At 36.4% G+C, this 17,352-nt stretch overlaps 1 protein-coding gene across 5 annotated transcripts in view; it reads right to left on the bottom strand.

The window, feature by feature from the left end:
• The window catches only part of fam189a2 (family with sequence similarity 189 member A2), a 30,565-nt gene extending 13,553 nt beyond the window's left edge, over positions 1 to 17,012 (bottom strand). Inside the window, exons 1-9 of one of the 5 annotated variants that reach the window (XM_028456488.1) lie at positions 16,594 to 17,012; positions 13,349 to 13,405; positions 9,937 to 10,047; positions 7,215 to 7,334; positions 6,267 to 6,374; positions 6,040 to 6,173; positions 4,107 to 4,227; positions 2,128 to 2,179; positions 1,697 to 1,855 (exon numbers count right to left, since the gene is read on the bottom strand). In XM_028456488.1, the coding sequence (XP_028312289.1) occupies positions 1,697 to 1,855; positions 2,128 to 2,179; positions 4,107 to 4,227; positions 6,040 to 6,173; positions 6,267 to 6,374; positions 7,215 to 7,334; positions 9,937 to 10,047; positions 13,349 to 13,405; positions 16,594 to 16,872 (1,141 nt within the window). In that variant the 5' untranslated portion in view covers positions 16,873 to 17,012. Of the gene's footprint in view, positions 1 to 1,696; positions 1,856 to 2,127; positions 2,183 to 4,106; positions 4,231 to 6,039; positions 6,174 to 6,266; positions 6,375 to 7,214; positions 7,335 to 9,936; positions 10,048 to 13,348; positions 13,406 to 16,593 lie in introns of all 5 variants that reach the window. The other 4 variants (XM_028456487.1, XM_028456485.1, XM_028456486.1 and 1 more) reach the window with 4 other exon arrangements.
• Between the last annotated feature and the right edge of the window lie 340 nt (positions 17,013 to 17,352).

Raw genomic sequence — 17,352 nt, 5'->3', positions numbered from 1 at the left:
AATGGATAAATGTTGGATTTTCTTTCATAAAATAAGACTATAGTAAGGCATAAAAATGGAAAAATGTGAAATTTTTTAATGAGATAAGACTATAGTAAGGCATAAAAATGGAAAAATGTGGATTATTTTAATGAGATAAGACTATAGTAAGGCATAAAAATGCAAAAATGTGAATTGTTTTAATGAGATAAGACTAATAAGGCATAAAAATGGAAAAATTTGGATTTTTTTAAATAAAATAAGACTATAGTAAGGCATAAAAATGGATAAATGTTGGATTTTTTTTCCATAAGATAAGACTATAGTAAGGCATAAAAATGGAAAAATGTTGGATTTTTTAAATGAGATAAGACTATAGTAAGGCTTAAAAATGGAAAAATGTTGTTTTTTATATGAGATAAGACTATAGTAACACATAAACATGGATATATTTGGATTTTTTAAATGAGATAAAACTATGGTAAGGCATAAAAATGGATAAATGTTGGATTTTCTTTCATAAAATAAGACTATAGTAAGGCATAAAAATGGAAAAATGTGAAATTTTTTAATGAGATAAGACTATAGTAAGGCATAAAAATGGAAAAATGTGGATTATTTTAATGAGATAAGACTATAGTAAGGCATAAAAATGCAAAAATGTGAATTGTTTTAATGAGATAAGACTAATAAGGCATAAAAATGGAAAAATTTGGATTTTTTTAAATAAAATAAGACTATAGTAAGGCATAAAAATGGATAAATGTTGGATTTTTTTTCCATAAGATAAGACTATAGTAAGGCATAAAAATGGAAAAATGTTGGATTTTTTAAATGAGATAAGACTATAGTAAGGCATAAAAATGGAAAAAATGTTGGATTTTTTTTTTAAAGATAAGACTATAGTAAGGCATAAAAATGGAAAAATGTTGGATTTTTTAAATGAGATAAAACTATGGTAAGGCATAAAAATGGATAAATGTTGGATTTTCTTTCATAAGATAAGACTATAGTACGGCATAAAAATGGAAAAAAATGTTTTTCTGAGATAAGGCTCTCATAAGACCCTAAAAACTAAAATATGATGAACACTTAAACTGGGGTGAAAATGCATTGAGGTAATTAAAAATAATGAAAAACACCCACATTTCTGAGGTTAATCTATATGTGTTCATACCTGCCTGTGATTGGCTGATCTCATCAGAACTCAGAAGCTAAGCAGGGCTGGACCTGGTTAGAACTAGGATGGAGACCACTGAGAATTCATGGTGTTACAGTGGTTTAGTGAGACTATAGTAAGGCATAAAAATGTGTAATTTTCTTTATGAAATAAAGTAAGACATAAAAATGGAAACATTACAATTTTTTTAATGAGATAAAGTATGAGAATTTCAAAATTTGGGATTTGTTTAATGAGATAAGGCTATATATAGTAAGGACAATCATATTTTATGGGCTTATTTCTTAAAAGCTTAGTAATTGTGATAAATTGTAATTGAAGTTTGGTAATTGAGAATGCAACTGTAATTGACTTTAAGGGGAAAATAATTGTAATTTTATTTGTACTTGAGAAAAATACTGATCATCGTAATCATAACTGAGTTGTCATTGAACATGGATAATTAAAGAGGTAATTAACCTCTACCCTGCACAGATGTGAACTTTCCTCTATTGGATGCACCATCACAGAACCTTTAAACCCTAAACACAGACCAACCTTTGGTAGGGAGGTCTATCAACACTGGGTCACTCTTAGAACGTCGGACCTTTGGTTTGAACCAAGACGATGAAGACGAAGGATTCTGCAGATGTTCAGACTGAGGATGAGGGGGAGGGGGAGGAGCCTCTGATGTAGATACCGTCTGTGTTTCTGTGTCTGAACACACACATACACACACACACACACACACACACACACACACACACAGACACACACAAAATCTATTGTCACCGTTGCCTTGGTTATAGTCAACCTTATCCGTAAAATACACAAAAGAACACAAACTGCCGTAAAATAGGCTGACCAGATGTAGATACGTTTAGTGCATGCGTTGAAAGGATCAGGCACTGACAAGCACTCTTATTTCAATAAATGAGATGTTTTTGTTCCTTCCACTGCTACATTAGGGGTGTGGGGGCGTGTCTTACCTTCAGCTGAGCTTCTGGGTGGAATGGAGGCGGGGTTTAGAGTCGACACACTCTGCTGAGTTAACAGAGATAAATATGGCTGCATGAGGCAACAACTTTAACTCTTTCAATGCCGGTTTCAGAATTTCTACCCCCTCAGTGCCGTCGTTTTTCAGTCTCGTTTTTGAGTATTTTGACTGATTTTTAAAGACCCACAGAATGTTTTGTGTTATGACTATCTGAATTCCAGATTCTGAAAGATTAAAGTCTCTAGTTTCATCAGAAAAAATAAATTTGTTTCACACAAATCACCAGTTTCTGACAAACAGCTGAAAAAAATGGCTTTTTCTGAAAAAATCTATTAATGACTTTGAAGTAGGGATGTAACGATTAATCATAAGGCAGTTAAAAATCGATTCATAGGTATCACCATTGACATCGATACTTTGAAAATTGAATCGCAGTACTTTTTTTAAACAGCATATATTTATCCCTTCTCTTGTCCAGCAGTGTACCGGCGGGTGGAATCTGCTACTACTTTCTTTCTGGCCGCCTTCTACTCTTACATGTTAATGTTACATGTTAATAAATGATTCCTTACCCCTTTAGTACCGAAAGAATATTTGTAATATTACTTAAATCGTAAATGACGGAGTTTTTTTTTTTTTAAAAGTCCAATTGTTAAGGCACAAAATACATTTTCAGTTTCACTTTTAAAAAGAAAAAGAACTATTATGCAGTTTTGCATTGTTTACCATAGAAACAGAATTTAAATTAATAAGCTTCTTCTTCATTTGTTTTATTCCTTTATTTATTTCATTCAAGATTTATTTTTAGTTAAATTGTATTGTTTTGAATAGCTTATCAAGGGATTCTTTTGACAATTAAAAATAAAAGGAAAATAATACAGTAGTAGTAGTTTTTTCCCAAAAAAAAATAAAATAATATTTTTCAGTCATCATTTGACTACAGTCCCATTTTGTAAAATAAATCGTGAGAGAATCGTATCGTGAACCCAGTATCGCGAATCGAACCATATCGGGAGTTGAGTGAATCGTTACATCCCTACTTTTTTTTTTGCTTTAGTGACACCTCAACATTGTTTCCTTCTATAAAACTACAAAAACAACACTGAGATCAGGCTTTTGATGGCAACAGTATTATTATTTTAATATCTATGTCAGAGTTCAATGGAATTCTTACTGTATTTTGGCGTTCCTCCAAGTCTCTCCCCCCGTCATTCTCCACACACGAAACTTCCTCCTCCTCCCGGACATGCCGACTGTCACCGCTTGCCCGTTTATTTTTATCATTTTCTCTCACCATTGCCACACTCTCAATAGTACATTTAGTTGCTCTGGTTGAGTGTGTGCTGCTGTGAGATGGTGGGAACTTTAGCATCAACTCTCGTAGCGCCATTTTCTGTCTCGTAAATTCCTTTCCTCTCCCTCTGAGCTCTGCCCATCACGGGTGATCTCTCATCCAAAGGTGCACTGCTGCCACCTACATGTCACCTATATTTTGCTATCTGGCTCACAGGCTTACTGTATTTTAGTTGATGGTTTTATCTAACGATCACAACATTATCAATAATCTACTCAAATCCACACATGTTTTGTGTTAGTATGTGGTGCTGGGAGCTGCTAGATACTTCACAATATCACTTCATAGCGCCATGATTCCCATCGTCCCTGCTTCTTCCTCCTTAGCTAATGGTAGCGTCAGTGGCTAATCACTCATCTAAAGGTACGCTGCTGCCACCTTCAGTGCACAGTTGGTTACTACATCACACTACAGCTTAGATTTTGAAGAGAAGCCTCCGCCAGTGTGTATTCTAGTAATCGCCGTGATAAATGTAAATTATGCAATATTACGTCAATGGCACTGAGCGTATGGATTTAAAATGATGTAATATTACGTCAATGGCACGGAAAGAGTTAACCATGACTACGTGTTTTATTTTCTGTCATGCTCAGACGATGAAGGACAAAGGAGAATACCTCAGTGTGACCCCCAGCTACAGCTTCATAAGGCGGGGGAGGGTCTAACGGACAGAACACTTCCACACCTTTGATACGAGCTCCGTAGATGTGAGGCAAAGGTATCACGTTGTTTCCTCGACTTCTGAAACAAAACCAAAACCCCAAAAACTAAGTTCATCAAACTATTAGATTAACTTCAAACACCTGACATCAGCTAGTAAACTAGGGTGGGACGATAGACAGAGGTCACCTTACGGTACGGTATTTTTTAGAAAAAGGGGGGAAAAGACCAAAAAAATACCTTTTCAACACCATAGGATTATAAAAAAATTTAATAAACAATAACATAAATAAGACCAATTGGTCCTATTTAAAGTGCAAAAAATGACACTTTGCAAAAACAGAGACTGACAATTAATGCCAGTGTAACATTAAACCCATTGAAAACATCAAACTAGAACAATCTACAGCCCAGATTTAAGATATGAATATGCCAACAATATTAGCATTAGTCGACATTAAGGGTGTAAAAATAAATAAATTCTGCGATATATCGCGATATTTCATGCCGCAATTATCATATCCATCCTAAAAGTGTGCAAATTTAATCATGTTTTTATTATTTTTTAAAACTTTTAACTGCACTAATATATTCGTAGCACACAAACTTCTGGTCACTAGGTGTCAGTGAACGTCACCATCAGACATTGTTAAACTTTGGAAGATGAGGAGTGCCACAATTAAATGAATAAATACATCATTATTTATCATATCATATATTTTAAATGTGTCAATAAATTAAATAAATCAATTTTATATTTCATTTGGATCTAATTCATTACTGGTTGGATTTTACAAACTCGTCAAAATCTCCAGGTTTCCCAGGGACCCTGAATGCATCTTAATTGAAATGACAGTAATACAGTAAATATTTGCTCTATCTGAGAAATTCCACCAGTTTCTGAAAGCTAATAATTGATGCTTTATATCCACCATCATGTCATTACAGTAATTTTACTCACATGTGACATAATCATTAAAGATGCTACTTTGTTTTGACATAATAGTCGCATACGAGGAAAAGAGAAGAGTGACTAAAGTCCAAGATGAATCTAAAGAGACCAAATACTGGTGGATTTATGTAATAAATATCATCATGAAGATGTTCATGGATGATAAAACCTCCATGGAGGTTCAGAGAGGGATTAGAAAATGAAGGAGCCACTGGGAGAAACTTAGAAGTTAAGGTAAAGTTTCCATCATCTGGTCTAGACCTCATCACCTCACGTCTCCATGACAACAGACAGAATAAAGCTCAGAGCTAGTATGGGACTATGGGATGGAAACTTTCACAGTTATTTATTGAAGTGTATATTTAATGATTATTTAATGTTCTGTTTTTTTTTTTTTACGTCTATGAGGAGATGTTTCTGATTGTTTTAATGATTGAGAGATTTTAGGACAGATTATTATAATGTATAATAAAGGTCATTGACTTCAGTATTTTTTTAAAAACAGTAAGAACTTATTTATCTACTATATTGTATTTTGTGGTTACAAGGTAAATTCAACAATACCTCGAGTAATTTGAGTATGAAGAGGTCGGCCCAAGTCTCATCTTAATTGGAAATCAAAATATGATCACCCTAGTACATTGTATTGTTCAGTATCAGGATATATCGTATCGCGACATGCAAATCGTGAATCGTATTGTATCGTCAGGTTCAAGTAGTTGAGACTTTTGGAAACTAACTACGTCTCCTGATGTTTAAAAGACACGCTAACCAAGCTAACGACAGATGTAGCAGAGATGGAAAGCTATGCCCCACCCTTCTCAGAACCACTCCTACCATTGATGACGTGTTAATATCGCAATATATCGTAGCTCCAGATATCGTCCCACCTTCACTAGAAAACATGCTGATTGTTCAGTGATAGTGTGAACACCCACCGAAAGGACAGGCGTGGTGTGTATGAATAGAAGGTGGAGAAGTACGAGGGAGGGGGAGCGGGGGCCACAAAGTCATCTGGGTCTGGGATCACAGAGGGTTCTTCCCTGTTCTCCACCGACACCCTGGACTCCTCCTGTCACACAGAGGAGATTCAGTGTCACGAAAAAATAATCCCCGATCCATGTTGGTAGAACAGGAGTATTTCTGCTGCTTTGTGTCAGGTTACCACACATGGAGCTCTATCAGTGAAGATCTGCAGGTATCTGAGGGCAGCAGCCATCAGACACACCGCCGTGGTCAGAGCGTTTAGTGCACACAGTGCAAAGAGAACTTTCTGGAACAGAGGAGGTTTGAGCACATTAGGGATCCAGTCACTCTACTCAGATTTTCACAATATTGTTGAAAGCTGTTTGACCATAAATTGGATATCAGTGATAACAACCACAGTAGTACACGAACTCCACATTGGTTTACTCGTGCACGAGTACACTTTACTACTAGTGAAGCAGCAAAAAGTGTCACTGGTACTAATAGTAAGCATTATATGCTAATAAAGAGGAAGGGAAATGCAAATCCAGGCTTGACAATATTTTGGCTTTACTAGTGGTATATTCTACTCGTAATACTAGTAATATTTTAAGTGTACTAGTATCATACACACTTCGTTGTACTAAAAGTTTTTGGTCCTTTATTTCAGTGGGTCTCATCCTTTTCAGCCCACGACCCCCAAAATAAAGGTTCCAGAGAGCGGGGACCCCCACTGTAGCTGAAGGTGGTTGAACACAGACATGAACATTGAAGAACAGTCATGTGGAGACAGGACCATCTATAAGGGGGAATAAAGGGGAGAGATTTTTGGGGTCCATCCATAAAGTCAGTAAAATGATGGTCTATTGTTCTATGAATCTGTGATAACCACATTTATTTATTCATCTGAATAATTTCCACTGTTATCCAGGAACGTTTATTATTATTATGGTCATCTTAAAGATGGTGGGAAAAAAAGGGTTCGAAGTGTCAATATTGGAACAAATTTAAACTGGCAAATAATGGGAATGATAAATACTGAATGTGGTTAAAATGGTAAAAAATAAGCATGAAATATGGTAAAAAGATGAGCCCATGACCACCATGTGTGGAAGGCCCTGAATCTGAACAGTGAATATAAACGTACTTTGAGCAGGATCCTCATGGTGCTACAGGAGTGAGCAGGATGGAGCTGCAGCCTCTCGTCCTCTGAACATTTAAAAGCAGGAGAAAGAGAGCAGCAGTAGCACACGTCTCCAGACTCACTCTGGAAAAAAAACACAGTTCAGCAATAACCACACGAGCACAGGCCACACCCCTTTAGTGTTAGATCCCGTTGTTTGTGTGGATTCTACCCATTTCCTACTGGGGAAAACTAGTGGTAAGTAGGGCTGGGCAATATATCGAGATTTAAGCTTTATCATGTTTTTTTTATTTTGGCAATAATGACAGTGGCATTTTTCATCAGAAAATTTAACCCAGATTTGTTAACCCTGCATACAGACCTCTTGCAAGGATGAAACCCATAGTTTGCACCATCAGGGTCTGGTCTGAAGGAGCCATGGACAGACCTTTTTAAACACACATAACAACAACACAGACCTAAACACCTTTGCCTCATCACATCACCTTCTGCATGGACAATGCAGTGGACAGTGGTGGTTACAGAAGTGGGCTTGTAACTGGAGGGTTGTAGGTTCAAATCCACCATGAGCCATCACTGTGGGACTTCCAGAACTCGATTATTAATCTCAATGACACTGTCCTGATTAAAATAAGTAAATAAATGTAACCACAGAGAAGAACATACGTACACTCCCCAACCATAAACCCAACCATTAACTGTGTTGAAGGATGATGATGTTGCTTTCCGCACAGGGGATCATGTGTCCTACAGAACAGCCAGATTCAAACTGAGGAAAAGTATCAGAGAAGTGAAGCGTTGCTACAAATACACATATAGAGGAGCACTTCAACAGCTCTGACTCCCAACGACAATATACTATGCAGGAAACAACAGCAGCCCAACACCTACTGCCAACTCATCCCTCCCAAAGACCTGAACCGGTTGCCAGGTTTGAATGCAGGGAAACCCACAACAACCCACCGCTGACACTGCAGTGGGACCCATCAGGTGCGCTGGTGCTGAGCCCCCATGAAGTGAGCAAAATCAACCCCAACAAAGCCACTAGCCCGATGGAGCACCAGGACGGGTCCTGAAACACTGTGCAGGCGTGCAGCGGGGTTTACCGACCTATTCAACACCTCCCTGACACAGGCCACAGTCCCAAGTCAGCCATAATCACCTCTGTACCAAAACAGACTGCAATCAGGTCACTGAATGACTTCCGACCAGCGGCCAGTAGGGATGAGTGCTTTGAACGACTCGTTCTGGCACACATCAAGGACAACATCCCACCCTCCTTGGACCAAAACCAGTTGGCCTACAGGGCAAACAAGTCAATGTCACTAGCCCTCCACACTACCCTAATAACAGCTACGTGCGGATGCTGTTCACTGACTACAGCTCCGCTTTCAACACCATCCCCCCAACAACCTGGCCACAAAACTGATCCACCTGGGTCTTAACAGACACCTGTGCAGCTGCATCCATACCTTCCTCACCGAGGAACAACACAAAAGCAGTTCGGTAAAAATCCACGAAGAAGAGTGAAGTTAACATTAGTGCCCGATCCTTTCCGTCACTCTACTTTGTGGATTTTTACCGAACTGCTTTCATGTTGTGTTGAGGACTTTGGATTTGTGCGCGCTTTCATTTTGTGTTGCGTTGTGGGGTTGGTCATTCTGGGCCTGGTTAGTAGATGATGGAGACCACTGAGAATTCCAGGTGCCACAGTGGGGTGACAGTCACCCCAGTGGTATCTGTCATTGTGTCCTTGGGCAAGGCACTTTACCCACATTGCCTAGTATGAATGTAGTGTGTGAGTGAGTGTTGGTGGTGGTGGTAGTGGGAGGGGCCGATGGCGCACTTTGGCAGCCTCGCTTCCATCAGTCTGCCCCAGGGCAGCTGTGGCTACAACAGTAGCTTACCACCACTAAGTGTGGAGTGAGAGAATAATCCCTTAATTCTGTAAATCGACTTTGAGCGTCCAAAAAGCGCTATATAAAATTGATGCATTATTATTATTATTCTATGTTGTGTTGTGAGCGTTTACGGCCACCGTAACATTGTAATTTTCTATATCGCCAAAATAGATAATTCAATATATATCTTGAATCTCGATATGGTGCAATAATGATTAGTGTATGGTTCAGACAAATACATCAATGACCAGGACGCTTCATGGGTTTCATACCAAACTAACTCCCATTCAGATCCTGAAATATTCTCTTTAGATAAATGCAGTGAAACATTTAACATGCTGTGCATAAAATGGACCAACAATGAGACGACCTGAACAAAGGAAATGTGTCAATGACAGGCACCGGGGTTGGGCTCAATTACATTTTTCCATTACAATTACGTTTTCAATTATCCATGTTCAATTACAATTACAGTGACCAGATTTTTTCCCAATTATAATTAAATTACAATAATTTTTAATCCTCAGTAAGTCAATTACAATCATGTTCTCAATTACTAAAGTTGAATTACAATTACTGAGCCTGAAATAATTAACCTAACCTGTTAGCTTTCTGTTAGCATCTCTAATGACAACAGGTCCTAAATCAGCTGTAAAATACACTTAAAACAAATATCTATCATCTAATTTCTTTCCTTGGTGACAATATAAGTTTTAATATTTTTGGTGTTTTTTATGTCAGTATACCCCTAGATTTATATTTTTTAAATGGTAAAATGTGGGAAACCTTGATATGAAACATATTCTAATAATTGTGGTCCTCACCAGTTGGCAGTTGGTCATACTGGACACTAACTGGGCTCCCTGGCAGCACAGGATAAATCCAGCCAGGTTAAGGAGCACACACACCACAGACAGCAGGACAAACACATTGACCTGGAGTGGAGGGGGGGGCATGTGATGAAGGTCACATGCAAACACAGAAAGATATGAGATGACATTAGATCACATTAAACCATCCCTGCACCCTACGTACACAAACCAGTCATTATTCAATCAATTCATCAATAATCAGCAGCACGGTTGGATTCAATTACATTTCTCAATTATAATTACCTCTTCAAATATCCATGTTCAATTACAACTTCATTACAACTACAGTGATCAGCAATTATTTCCAATTACAATTAAAATTACAATATTATTTCCCCCAAAAAGTAAATTACAATTACATTCTCCATTACTTAATTACAAATAATCCCAATTACTGAGCCTGAAATAAATAACCCCATAAAACAGAGGTGTCAAACTTATTTTAGTTGTTAAGTTGTTATTGTCCTTAAGGTTTAAACATTTATTTCTCTTTTTATTAAAAAGACTTAAAAACTATCTAAAATCACCTTTATTATTCATTATAACAATCTGTCCTTGAAAAATGTCATATAAACCTTCTTAAAATCTCTCAATCATTGAAATCATGAGAAATATTTCCTCCTAGAAACCAAAATTATAACAAAAAAACATCAAGGCTTAGAAAACATGAAATAATGATTAAATATACACTTCAATAAATAATTGTGACCTTAACTTTCTATAGCACGGGTGTCAAACTCATTTTAGTTCAGGGGCCAAAGTCAGAGCAGTTTGATCTTAAGTTATCTTAGAAATATTTACAATTTCTACATCTCTGTGCCTTAGTTTGCACTTATGTGTAAATGACATGTGACATACTGTATGCAAGGCACCGCCAATATCCTTAATAAACTTAAATTCTCTCTTGAATATCCTTGATTTTTTGACCATTTTTAATTTTATTTTAAGATTGTGTGGAACAAAAATAGACCAAGTTTAATTTTTTTTCCTAAGAATTTTTTGTTCTTACGTTCCTAATTTTTCAGTAATTTTGGTCAAAGGGCCAATATTATAAAAAATTCACTTTATAATGGTTTTGTTACAGTGATATATATTTATTTAGCCTCATTCAGAGGGACAAAGTTGAAAAAGTTCTGTTTCCTCCCTCCCTTGTTATTCCACATGTTGTGAAAAGTCAGCCCCAAACTGGACAGTTAGATTTTTCTCCCCTCATGATGTCATAAGGTGGAAACTCCTCCTCGTGACAATCCTGGCTCCTCCTACCCTATAAGAATGTGAGCTCCTCCCTCTCAAACTACCCCACAGCTAAAACAAACATAGCACAGGCAGGTTGATATTACAGTTAATATGTTTACGTCCAGTATAGATAATCCAGTATATAGACAAACCGAAGCGCGGCATTGAGCGCTCACTATCAGTTCCACTTTTAGTAGCCGTTATATTGCTTTTTAATTGCCTTTATGGGATGATCTGACATGTTTGTGACCCAATGCGACGCAGCGCTAGGACAAAACAATGGACTAGTCTTAAATTGAGTATTTCTGTGTTTGTTTACGCCCGCTCATGAATATGCATAAAGGACCAAAAAACAGCCTGTTTTTAGGAGCAGTCTGAAAGTGACTTTTCAGAGGCTAAAACTCCAGAAAACAGGTGAGTTTGGGAAAATAAACCTCAAAGACTATGTTGTTGGGGTTCTTAGAACAAATGGAGATGGTAAAAATTACAGAATACTGGACCTTTAATATTTTCCACCCATGGTAGTTTTTTTATGCATAGTTGAAAATAAAAAAAAACACAACTCTAATTTGTCATGTATTGTCATAATTTGATGATAATCACTTTTTATTGGGTTTATTATATCGGTTAAAAAACGATATCGTTCCAGGGTTAATACAGTAGTTTTGTTTAAACACAAATTATCTTAAAAGTATTGTGGAGGATGTTATTTTGGCTTCCAATTCCAGGTGAATCATCTGGACTATTGGCCCTCCTAATTGTCAATAATTCTGATGTAAGGCCGTCATTTGTGCTCCTTCCCAGCTAGTTTTTGTTTGATGCGCCTGCGCACTAAGCAACGTTCACACCGAACACGACTGAAGCGACTAGATTACATTAAAATTAATATAAATTATGCAATCTCAAGTAATCTTCCCTCAAGCAACGTGACTTGCGTAATTTGAGCGACTAGTCAAGCATGACCTCGTCACTCAAAGTTGAAAAATTTGAACATTTCTTAAAGCGAATTCAAGCGACAACTAACATCACTCCATCCATCACTCTCTGTAGAGCCGAGTCACTGTGGTAAACACTCTGCACCCTCCGAGACAGCAGCTCCCGTCCCATTTTTCTGGGGACCGCTTATTCAGTGCACAGCCCGAACAACATCTCATCAGAGCTACAGTAAAATGCATGTTGAAATAATGAATTAATAAAAAATTAAGTAATGAAAACAATCAAAATTTATGCTTAATTGATCTTAATCTTCTATTTAGAGAGTGAATGGTTTATTAGCCAGAACACTGTTTTGTTTTGTTGTTTTCCTTAAAAAGATGTTTTGTTTTTTTAACTTCAGTGTATTTCATGGTGTTAAAGTAATTAAGTGCAACATCTCGTCAACGTCAAATTCCAAATTACACAGAAGATAATTTAAATTAGGTTAATTTAAACTAAGTTAATCAGAACTTAATTAATAAACCTGATCAGATTCAGTAAACCATTGATCCCTGAGAGGAAATCAGGTGACATTAATGTTGTTCTCATACATCTTTATATGACATATAAATAATTGAAAAAGAGCCGTCAGAATAATCCATGACACTACAACTTATATTTACCTTTTAATTGTATGTACTTTATTTTTGACATACATTTTTGTTTAATTATGAGTTTTTTTTTTATTTTTAGTATTTATTTTGTTTCCTCATAGGATTTAAAAACTAATATTTTCTTTAAAAAATTATAAATAATTCTAAAAAACGGAATTTAAAAAATTAAAATGGAAAAAACGGAATTTGGAAAAAAATAAAATGGATTTTATAGGGCCCTACGATACGGACACCAACTTGTAAACAGAGCTGTGCACGAGGAAAACTGGGCTCGTGCACGCTCTCTTGCACACGTTTAATAGGCGTTCCCTCTTGGAGCAGGTAGAGTGATGCGCATGTGCATTTTTTCAAAAAGTGGAGAGATCGTTTCTTTTCTAAACTTTGGGAAAATCCTCCTCTATACCTTTAAGTCCACGTATTGGCCTTGTTTTATTAATTTAATCTCCAGAAGGAACTGAAGAGAAAACATGATTGAAGCAGTAATGATGTCTATGATATAGATGTATTATATAGGTGTTATCATCCCATCACAGACTCACCAACAGCAGCAGTGGTTTCTTCCATGTGATGAGACCAATGATACCAGACAGAATGACCTGAACACAACAACAAAGGTCAGAATTAGTCTGGTTCTGTATAAATATGGGAAAACTCAGCTTAGAGACACAATATTAATGTATCAAATAAGCCTGTATCCATTCCTGTCTGTCATGATCTGTCAGTTTCTTGAATCACAGCTATGTGCCAATAAGGGTGTAAGAAAAAAATTGATTCAGCAATTAATTGCAATATTTCACCGAGCGATTGTCGTATCAATCCAAAAAATGTCCGAATTAATTTTTTAAATCGTGTTTTTTAAAAGAAAAAAACATTTAATTTGCGCTAATATTTACATAGCACGAAAACACCCGGTCACGATGTGTCAGTAAACATACCGTCAGACCATGTTAAACTATTTCAATCCTCAATGCATTTAAGAATTTAATAACTTAACAGAATCAGCATTTAGAATAATGTCCAATCACAACATTGATACAGTGAAAATAAAGGGTTTTTGTCTCTTTTTTTGTCTTTGTGGTTTTGTTTTGTTCATTTTTACTCATTATCAGAATCAGAATCAACTTTATTGCCAAGTAATGTATGTTTTACACATGAGGAATTTGACTTGGTCAACTAGAAAAAATAATAATAAACATAAACATAAATATAAACAGTAGTTAGACTAGAATGTGCAAAACTAAATAAAATAACAAGATAATAATAATAATAATAATAATAATAATAATAATAATAATAATAATATAAAAATAAAAAAATAAAAATAATAATAAAATATAATAATAATAAGATAATAGTGCAGTATTATGTGTGGTTTTCTGTTTTTTGTGTTCTTGTAATTTTCTGCATTTTTGTTGTCGATTTGTGTTTTTGTGGCTCACTTTCTGTATTTTTGTTGTTGTTTTTTGTATTGTTATGCCTTTAGTTGGCAATTTGTGTGTCTTTGGAGCTTTTCTGCAATGTGTTGATGTTGTGTCTGTCTTTGTTGTCATTTTGTGTGTCTTTTTTTACTTTATCGTGTCTATGGAATTCCGTTCATTTCTCATGTAGCGCTGCTGTGCACCATGAAAACATGAGTCAGCATTAATCATCTTCACCTGCTCAGAGCGTTTAAACATCTCATCAGGTCTACAGAAGATCTGTGGATAAAACACTTCTTACACATAATGTGTCATGCACATTTATTTTTGTTTAATTATTACGGTCTGGATGATGTCATCGGGATGATTTAAATTAGGTTAATTGAAATTAAGTTGATCAAAACTTAATCAATAAACCTGATCAGATTCAGTAAACTATTGATCCCTGAGGGGAAATATGATGACATTAATGCTGCTCTCATACATCTTTACATGACATGAATAATTAAAAAGGAGCAGTCAGAATAATCCATGTCAGTACATCTTATATCTACCTTTTAATTGTATCTTACTCATTATTTTAAATTACATTTTTATTTTTGACATACTGTACCTTTTTGTTTGATTATAGTTTTCTTTATTGGTATTTATTTTGTTTCCTCACAGTACAACTTACATTTAATTGTCTCTTACTTTATTTTTGACATACATTTTTGTTCAGTTATGTTTTTTTTAATTTATTAATATTTTATTTCCTCACAGGAGTCACAGGAACTAATATTTTCTAAAGAAAATATTTATTATTTCTAAAAAACAGAATTTTTTTTATTTATTTTTTAAAAAAAATTTTCTACTTGTCTGCACATGCTGTCAAAGGTCAACACCACAGGAAGTGCAAAAAACAGAATTTCTAAAAAATGGATGTGGAAAACAGAATTAAAAAAAAAAAAAAAAGTGCATTTGCATTTAAATGTATAAAATATTTTTTTAAATCGTAAATCAAATCGAAATTGCAATATCTGTCAGAAAAATCGCAATTAGGTTTTTTGTCCAAATCGTGCAGCCCTATCCTCCAATAATAAATGCTCAGACACTGTAAAGACAAGAAATAACATTTCATTCAAAAGACGAAGAGTCGAACATGCAAATTTAAATGAGGTAATATGTGGCACCCGCAGTAATATTAGGACTGTTATGGACACGCCCCCACAAGAGTTAAAACAACCCGTTGAAGTCGATTTTGTGTCCAAATGTGCAACAATTATTATGACGGTACTGATTAAAAAGGGAAAAAATAACTGAAAATCCCCCCTACGCTGTAGAAAACGCTCCGTAGGGGGCGACATCACTCCGTAGAGCAGCAAAATTACAACGTCGGGGGCCCTACGCTCAACAGCACTGGAGAGAACCCTTATATCTCAGGGCCGACCGTTCCGCCAGGCAACACAGGCGGCCGTCTAGGGCGCTATCTGCTGGAGGGGCGCCAAATTGCACCCACCCCCAAATAATAATAATAATAACAATAATTTAAAAAGGTATAATAAACCTGAAACACACCAATTAGTGTACATGTTTTCTCTTAATTAAATATTAATATAAAAAAATCTGCAAATATACCTGCTGCACAAATGTATGCATATTTGTATTTATTTCATTTTCATTCTTATTTTATTCGATATAATTCTATTGTGTGTGAGTAGTAAAACCAAACAGGAGAGAAGACATTTCTTTGTACTGAAACTTTTATATTTTATTTTAACTTTTGATTGCACTGTTATGCATTGCTTTTGGATTTTGCACAATTGTTGTTGTTGTTGTTCTCTCAGGACATCTACAATATACTGAATAATTCTAATTTTAAAAATAGGTTGTATTTTTTTCAATGGTTTGTTGTGTCGCAGAATTGCATCGATTTGTCTTGATATTTAAACTAAATAACAATGTGTACACACTGTGTATAGACTTTTTTATTTTTATTTATTTATTTCTTGCCTAGAGCACAGAATGACCTAAAGTCGGCCTTTATTGCCTGGATATTGTCAATTTAGGGACAATAATGATGGAATTCCTGACTAAAACCTTCAGATGAAACTGGTCCATATTTGGCCCTAAACTAAAATGAGTTTGACACATGGTTCTCATGTGTGACATTAATTCAATAAACGTGTTAACAGACCTTTGGCCTCAGATTCTTTCTTTCTTTTTTTATTTATTTTTCTCAAACTTATGACAGAATCAACATTAAAACAATAGAAATATAACATGTTGACTCTTTGTTATTACAGTGATTGACAGACATGGACCGACGGGACCAGGCCCGGGACTATGACCGGGTGTGTAGGTGTGGGTGCTGGGTCGGTACTCACCGACGACCCGGCCCAGAAGGGGCAGGACGTCCTGATAGTGGTAGAGCTGCTGAGGGACAGAGCTCCGAAGGACAGAGCCACCATAGAGCCTCCGAGCAGCAGCTGCAGCAACCCCAGAGACAGCAGCGGCCGCCCGGGCAGCAGCAGCCGGGACACCCCGCTGGAGCTCCGGGGAGAGGCCGAGAAGCCTCGGGCTCGGGTTCTGTGAGGCGGCTCTGGGAGAGGGGAGGTCCCGGGTAGCGGACAGCAGGACCCCGGTAGAACCACCGGGAGAGACATAACGGGAGAACCGGAGCGGAGGAGAAGGTCCCGGTGGAAGCTCTGTGGGGCTCCCCGGGTTTAGAACCATGTCGCCCCGCGGCTCCGAGCTCATGTGAGGCCGGGGGAGGGGTATGCTCACATACCAGCAGATACTGAATTACTATAACTGTAGGGCAGGGTTTTTCAACCTTGGGGTCCGGAATTCAAATGGGGTCTCCAGCACTTTTTAAACGTTTCTTTTGAGGCTCCTTTTTTAAATAAACATATAAATGTACTATTTACATTTTGGGTGCTTTATTTATTTATTTTCTATATATATTTGTATTCATGTCTATTTGCAGTTATTACCTTGTTCATTGTGTTTCTGCTCAGTAGAATAGTTCACACAGTGTATTTGAAGGAATCCCTTATAAAAATAAAATATTGACTTTTTGAAAATGATTATTTATGAATACATTTAAAATCAAGCACACTGAGGAGCAGTGTGGTTTGGTTTAT

Source organism: Gouania willdenowi, chromosome 9 (assembly GCF_900634775.1).
Source record: "Gouania willdenowi chromosome 9, fGouWil2.1, whole genome shotgun sequence".
Lineage (NCBI taxonomy): Eukaryota > Metazoa > Chordata > Actinopteri > Blenniiformes > Gobiesocidae > Gouania > Gouania willdenowi.
The sequence above is the reverse complement of the archived record's forward strand: the minus strand, read 5'-3'. Positions and strand labels throughout refer to the sequence as shown.